Raw genomic sequence first — 8,296 nt, forward strand, 5'->3', positions numbered from 1 at the left:
AAAAAAAAAAAAAAAAAAACTGTTATTTTAATAAATTTGTAATTAAATATATATTTTTTTTTTTTTTTTTTTTTTTTTTTTTTTTTTTTTTTTTTTTTTAAGATAAATAAATTTTCAATAAAAACATTTTAACATAAAAATGGAATAAAATAGTAAATTATAAAATAAAAAAAAAAAAAAAGTTTTAACCTAAAAATTATAAATATTATTATATATATAAAATATATAAATATATATAAATATATTATAATATATATATATATATATATATATATATTGATGTATGTATAATGTGATATAATAATATCATAACATATCGACATATAATATATTTACAATATATAATATATTATACATACTTTTATATAATAATCTTAAATTTTTTTTTTATTACCTATATAAATTAATATATATATAAAATATAAAGTATTATATATATATATATATATAATATTATTATTTTTTTTTTATTACCACTCCTCAAAGGTGATTAAAAGGGTTTTCTGCTTCTTCTATATATAAGCATATATATTATATAATATAATAATAAATACTCATATGATAATAGGCCTTAAAATAAAATATATTTATATATATATATATATATATTTTTTTATTATATAATATATATAATATTTCCTTTTATTTGTATGTAATTTTTTTTCTCTCCACTTTTATTTATTATTAAATCTCTTAAAAATGACCTTATGATAGGAACATAATATTTTTCAACTAATTCTTTATTTATACATAATAAAATAAAAATAAAAAAAATATTATTAAATATAAAAAAAATGTTAAGATATGTTTCGCTATTATTTTTTTATAAAAGAATAAATATTAAAAAATTAATAATATATTATTTATATATATGTAAAATATATATTTTGTGTATACATTATTTATTTCTCAAATTTTAATGTTCTTTATTTTATTATTTTTATTTTTTTTTTTTTTTCCTTATAAAAAATCGAAGACTATACATAATAAGAATATTTATAAATTAAATATATCTATTGAATTTTTCTTTTTTTTAAAAGCTATATATATATAATATATATATATATATATATATAATATTTTATCATATGTATAACCCATTAACAAGTTGTCAACATCCCTTATTTTAATATATATTTTTAATAATAAAAATAAATACATAAATAAAAAAAAAAAAAAAAAAAAAAAAAAAAGCAAACATATTTAAATAAATGTGTTTTATTATACAAATGTAACTACACTTGTGTTATATATCATCTACTTAAATAAAGCATTAACTGAAAAAATATAAAACAACAACAAAAAAAAGAAAAATTTAAAACAAAGATAAAATAAACAGATGAAAAAGAAATAAATTATAAAAAATAAGATAATCAAATTATATAATAACTATATTATTAATATAATAAAGAACAAAAAAAAAAAAAAAAATGTAAAATTATAAAATGAAAAACTTAAAAAATTTAGTATTTTTTTTCGGCTTATTTTTTATAGATAAATAAATTATGGTTTAAGTTAAAAATTAAAAATATGTACAATGTGTCTTTTTCATTATATGAAAATTTTCTGAATTAGAATATATTCATATATATATATATGTGTGTGTGTACGAATAAGGTTATAGGACAATAATAATAATATTATTATTATTTATTTTTTTATTTATATCCTTTTAGGGGCTACAAAAAAAAAGTATATGGATGTATCATTTGATTAATGTAACTTAAAAAAAAGGTTGGTTATTATATTTTTCTCCTTATCAATTTTAAAAATTTTATTATTTTATAATTTTTTATTTTTTATTTTTTATTTATTCATCTTTGTGCTTGGGTAAACTATCTATCGTCAATCTTACCAAATCGTACACATTTATGAATCCCCCCCATTTTACCTTATTTTCTAGCGATTTTGTTTGTACTATAGACTTTTTAAATAATTCTATAACTTGTTGACTGGTTAAATTAGAATTTATTGATAAGACTAAGGACGCTAGGCCTGTAATAACCGCTGCTGAGAAAGAGGTACCACTACTTATAGCATATTTATTATTAGGAAAAGCGGAAATAATATTTCCTCCAGGTGCAGCAAGATGAACATAATTGGGGCTGTAACAAGAATCTGGTGATAATACAATATTTCCATTTGATTGTTGTATGATATTAGATACCGAGATAATATTCCTTAGATCTGCTGAATAAGCAGCTGGATATAATTTTTGTATATTTAAATTACATTCTTGAAAAGCTTGTTTACATTTTGAATTGGATGAGCAGTTTCCAGATGAAGAAATAACAAGAATATCTTTATCTTGTAATTCTTTTAAAGCTTGAAATAAAGATGGGTAATGTGTAGTACTAGCAAAACTAGCATTTATTATTCTTGCTTTTTTTTTAGCACAGAAATTAAAGCATTCTAATATATCGCTAATATAACCAGCATTGTTATTATTTAAAGCTTTACATATAATTAATTTTGCTTTCTTACTAATACCTTTAATTCCTTTTTTTCCTTCAGGAGAGTTACCTGCTATTATACCAGCAATAAATGTGCCATGTCCATGTCCATCATTAGAAGTATTATAATTACAACATTCTTTTTTTTTTTCCAAATATAATTTGTTACGTAACATAGTATGTACATTATTATCACTACCTTCAATATTATTAATACTATTAATATTATCACAACTTTCAATATTATTAATACTATTAATATTATCACTACTTTCAATATTATCACTACTTTCAATATTATCACTACTTTCAATATTATCACTACTTTCAATATTATTAATACTATTAATATTATATTTTTTGTCGCTGTGTTTCATAAACGTCTTCTTTTCTATAATATTATCTTTCAAATCTATATGATTCTCATCAATTCCTGTATCTATAATACAAACATTAACATCATTAAGCTCATAGTTATGTGATAAATTCAAACCTTCGTCCATCTGTATAATATCATAACCATCTAAAATATTCGTTCCGATAATTTTCTTATTTAATCTTTGCGTTTGGTATTTGGCCGAACTATGACTCTGATTATTATTATGATAATTATAATTATTATTATTATTATTATTTTTATTACTATGATTAATTTTAAATATATGATTTTTATCATTCGGATATTTGTTTCTATCTCTTACTTTCAGTGTATATGGAGATGTAGATATAGAATTAAATGTAGATGCAGAAGGAGACACGTTCGGCAGATCCTTTATCTTGTCTTTAATTTGAAAGATACAATTATTCTTACTGTTCATATTGTCACATTTATTATCATTATTTGTACTATCATTATTTTTACTATCATTATTTTTATTATCATCATTTTTATTATCATCATTTTTATTATCATCATTTTTATTATCATTATTTTTATTATCATTATTTTTATTATCATTATTTTTATTATCATCATTTTTACTATCATCATTTTTATTATGACTTTTCATTTGTTTAGTATGGCTTATTTGGTAATCATTCTCAACGTTAATTCTTCTACTTTCTAATAATCGAAGACAAAATTTCAAAAGCATATCTTCGTTATTTATAGATTTAGGAAATTCATATAAATAAAAATTAATAAAAGTTAATTTTTCAATATGTCCACAATTAGAAAGTACCTTCATAAAAATGTGTTTATAATTTCTTGAGCTTAATATAGTATTATCTTCTTTAAAATGGATAATCAACCTTTTTCGTTGTATATCTTTTATTTTCTTCTTTATTTCTTCTTTTTCATTTATATTCCTATTGTATGTTTTATCTAAGGAAGGAACTTGCTCCTTTCTTATTTTGGTTTTATTTTCCTTAATACTCTTATTTTTATAATTATACGAATTATCCATTTTGTTATCATTATTATTATTATCATCATTATTATTATCATATCTTTTCACATCTCCCTCTTTATCCACTCTATTTTTTCCTTTAATCCTATTTTTATAAGACACATCACTCAAAAGTCTGTTTTTATAATATCTCCTTATAAATGCAAAATCATTTCCTATGCCCCTTTCTATATTTTTTTTCTTCCTTATCACCACCTCATAGTTTTTTACATATCTTATATTTTCAAAATATATTTTGTTTATTATATTAAAAATAAAAATATACCAAATAAAATACTGTCTATTTATCATTCTATATTTATCTTATTTATATCTGTATCATGTTATAAACAAAACGGTGCACGTAAACAAACATATAAAAGTTTGTAATATAATATAATACATATATATTTATACTTATACCTTTTTTTATATTGTATTATATTTTTAATAGGAATTAATATATACTTCTCCCCTTTATTATATCTTAAAAAAAAAAAATAAAAAAAAAAAAAATAATAAACAAAAAAAATAATAAACAAAAAAATAATAATAAACAAAAAAATAATAATAAACAAAAAAATAATAAACAAAAAAATAATAAACAAAAAAATAATAATAAACAAAAAAATAATAATAAACAAAAAAATAATAATAATAAACAAAATGAACAAAATAAACAAAGTCAATAATTTCAGTATTACAAATATAAAATATTTTAATATTATTTACATACAACCATGATGACATATTTATGATAGAAAAAGTCGACAATTTTTTTTTTTATTTTTTTTTTTTTTTTTTTTTTATGTGCACTCTTTCAAACATTAAAATAACTCACACATTTTTCTATCTTCAAAGGTTAACATATATATATATATATATATGGAAATTATTTAATAAACAAATGGTAAATGAAAGTACAAATTGTTTTGATTACATAAACTTTGTTCTGTATAAAAATTAATATAACCATAATATAATAATAATTAAACATATATATATATATATATATATATATATTATTATTTATAATGAAATTCCTTTTTTTTTTTTTTTTTTTTTTGTTCTTTATTATAAACTAGATAAGTAAAAAATTAAAATATTTTTTGTAAAGGCAAACAAAATTAAAAATATTATACATATGAAAATATAACATATATATATATATATATATATATATATATGTGTGTGTGTGTGTACATATTCATCTTATTCTCTCTTTTTATTATCGTTTAAATTTTATCTTTGGAGAATCGCGTGTTCCACTTATTTTTCCTTTTCCATTACCACTTGAACTATTTTTATCAGCTTGTTTATTTCTCCTTTCTTCCAACTCGTTATTTTTTCTTTTCATATTTCTTCTTTTATTTATTTTATTTATTTTATTTTTATGTATCATTCTTCTTTCTGCTGGTATTTTTCTTCTTCTTTTTTTTTTTCTTCTTATTCTTTCTAGATTTCCTATTTTATCATATTTAGAGCGTAGTACCTTTTTCAATTTTTTTTTTTTTTCTTTCCTTCTTCTTTTCATATTCGATGAATTGTTATTATTCCTTGAATAAAAACTATTGCTTTTTTTTTTCCTTAACTCGGATAATTCTTGTAACGTTTCTAGATCCCGATTTTCTATGTTAGCAAAAGGATCATATAAAAATCGGGGCTCTAGATCGTTTTCCTTTTCCCTATGAACATTTCCATCGTCCTCATATTTATTATTATCTAAATTTGAATGAAAAATATGGTCCCTGTCATCATACATATGATAATCATTGTTATCCTCTCTGTCATATGATATTTTTCTCTTCTTTCTTGTATGTATATCATGATCATCAATATAATAATTATCTTCATCATATGTTATGCCTTGGTCATATGTATACGATGTGTCATCATATATGTTATAATTCCTTTTTTGAATATCTTCATTATAATAAGACATGTTCAAAAAAGAGACATGTGGTTTATGATGAAGCGTATCATTCAAAAGCGACTGTTTTGTTCTCTTATAAGGATAATAAGTGTTATATTTATGTGATTCTTTGTTTTGTATAATATATGTAATTTTCCCATCATCCATAAGCATCTTTCTATTTTTATTACTATTTTCATTGTTTTTATATACGTCCCTCTCTACACTTGTTCCCTTCTCTACATTATGTTTTGCATGATCCTCCTCGTTATAATTCACTGGAAAATTATCTTGATACATAGATTTAAGATTTGCATCAGATAACAATACCTTATGTTTATTATTTTTTAACTCCAAGTAAAATATTTTGTAGGAACGTTTTCTTTGATTCAACGAATCTTCAAATGTATTCATCATATCAAGATAATATGCCCTGTTAGACAAATGTCTTAATTCTTCTCTTTTTACTATGGATTTATTTAATATTTTTCTTAACCTACCTAGAGACAACTTTAAATTGATACTATGCATAAGCACTAATGTATTAACATAAGATGCAGATACCAAATCGTAATCATCATCTATAATATCAGATTCAATTTTTTCATATATGTCTGTATCATAAGAAAAATAAAATAGAGATATATCGTTTCTATTTAATTTCTTGTTTCCTTTCTCATCTAATATTTTTATTTCATTATCATATATATAATTTTTGTTTTTATTTTTTTTACTACTATCTGTATATATCAGACCAGAAATTGAAATAACTTTCTCAAGGTTTTGATATAAAGAAGAATCTGATTTTTGTTCTTCGTCATTTTGTGTTCTTTGATATTCATATAAATCATTTTGTTTATTTTTTTTGTTCATATGATTCTTTATTTTCTCCTTATCATCATTATGAACATTATAAAGATTATTATTATCATCACTATGAACATTATAAAGATTATTATTATCATCACTATGAACATTATAAATATTATTATTATCATCATTATTATCATCATTATCATTATCATCATTATTATCATCATTATCATCATCATATATCTTCCCAGACGATGTTACAATTACTATTTTATGTTCTCTTAATTTCTTCATAATTTCTATCAATTTATTATTTGCTGCATATATATTATAACCAATATAAATATATTGAACACCTTCCATTTTACAATAATCTAAACATTTAATAAGATGCTGTATTAATGTCGATTGATTTATCTTTATGCTTGTTTTGGGGCTACTTCCGAAATATTTACATACAACAAAATGTCTATTCATATTAAATATTTTTTCATTTTTTAATATATCATTTTGAATAATAATATTACCTATGAGCGTTCTAGGATTATTTTCATAGTTCAAATTCGATTCTTTACAATTTTTTGTTTTGTTACATATGTCTCTGTTTATTATGTAAGGTTCTTGAATTATTTCTTCTGAATAATATTTATACGAAGAAATAATACTTCCACTTTTATTATTCACGCAATTGTCATTTTCATGATTTCCGTTATATTTTACCTTATTATGTAACAAAAAATTTTTTATCAAATCATGAGAAGAATCCCCCCCTGATCCTATTAAACACACTTTGGTAGTTTCTATGGACATATTATTTTGTAATATATATTTTGAAAATTCATTTTCTTCGTGTACTTGTTCATAATTTATATTTGTCTTTTTTAAATTATTAGAAGATTCCATAGGAAACCAATTTTTAATATATCGAAAAAATTTTAAAAAAAAACTTTCCTTTTTTTCATTTCCAGTAGGATAATATGTTGTGTCTTCTATATTATTATTATTATTATTATTATTTATTTTATCATTTATATTATTATCCGATAAATTCTTTCTTTCTTTTTTTTTAATAAATGTCTGAACACTTACATTCGTGTTCTCATAAATATGTAAATTTTCTCCTTTTGATGATAAATCCTTATTTATACTTTCCTCAAGAACTCTTTCTCTTACCTTTACATCACAAAAAATATTTTGTTTCAAAAGAAAAAAATATATATACAAAAAATAAACAGACAATGTACAACTTAATAATTTTCTACATAAGTATATCATCTTTTTATCATTTATTTATTCCTTCTTTTTTTTTTTTTTTTTTTAAAAAAAAAACATAAAATTTATAAATTATTTTAAAAAATAAAAGTAAAAAAAATTGATAAGTCGTGTCATATATAAAAAAAAATTCAAATAAATATGTTAAACCTATATTTTTTATTATCAAATAGTGAGAAATTTAAAGTATGTGGTTATAATTATTTATATTAGTAGGATATAATAAACCAATTTGGCCATATTCTTGGATCTATATTAACTATACATGATACAAAAAGACACAAAAATGGAATAAAATAAAATAAAATGAAATACATACATATATATAATATATATATTATTTCTACCAACGGGGTCTGCAAAATATAATACAATATTAAAAGGGTGTCAAAATTATTCTTCATTTTATTTATTATATTTTTAGATATATTTTATATACCTAAAAATATTTTGGCTGT

At 19.9% G+C, this 8,296-nt stretch overlaps 2 protein-coding genes across 2 annotated transcripts; both read right to left on the reverse strand.

Annotated features, from left to right (window-relative positions):
• Positions 1 to 1,810: 1,810 nt before the first annotated feature.
• Positions 1,811 to 4,153, reverse strand: PRSY57_0506400 (subtilisin-like protease 3, putative; the record flags this gene model as incomplete). Its single annotated transcript, XM_012906135.2, has 1 exon — positions 1,811 to 4,153. The coding sequence occupies one exon, from the start codon at positions 4,151 to 4,153 to the stop codon at positions 1,811 to 1,813; it is 2,343 nt and encodes a 780-aa protein (XP_012761589.2).
• Positions 4,154 to 5,069: 916 nt separating this feature from the next.
• On the reverse strand, positions 5,070 to 7,841 carry PRSY57_0506500 (hypothetical protein; the record flags this gene model as incomplete). The annotated part of the gene is made up of 1 exon (XM_012906136.2): positions 5,070 to 7,841. One exon carries the CDS (start codon positions 7,839 to 7,841, stop codon positions 5,070 to 5,072), a length of 2,772 nt encoding a protein of 923 aa, XP_012761590.2.
• Positions 7,842 to 8,296: the final 455 nt, after the last annotated feature.

The sequence above is a fragment of the Plasmodium reichenowi genome, chromosome 5 (assembly GCF_001601855.1).
Source record: "Plasmodium reichenowi strain SY57 chromosome 5, whole genome shotgun sequence".
NCBI lineage: Eukaryota > Apicomplexa > Aconoidasida > Haemosporida > Plasmodiidae > Plasmodium > Plasmodium reichenowi.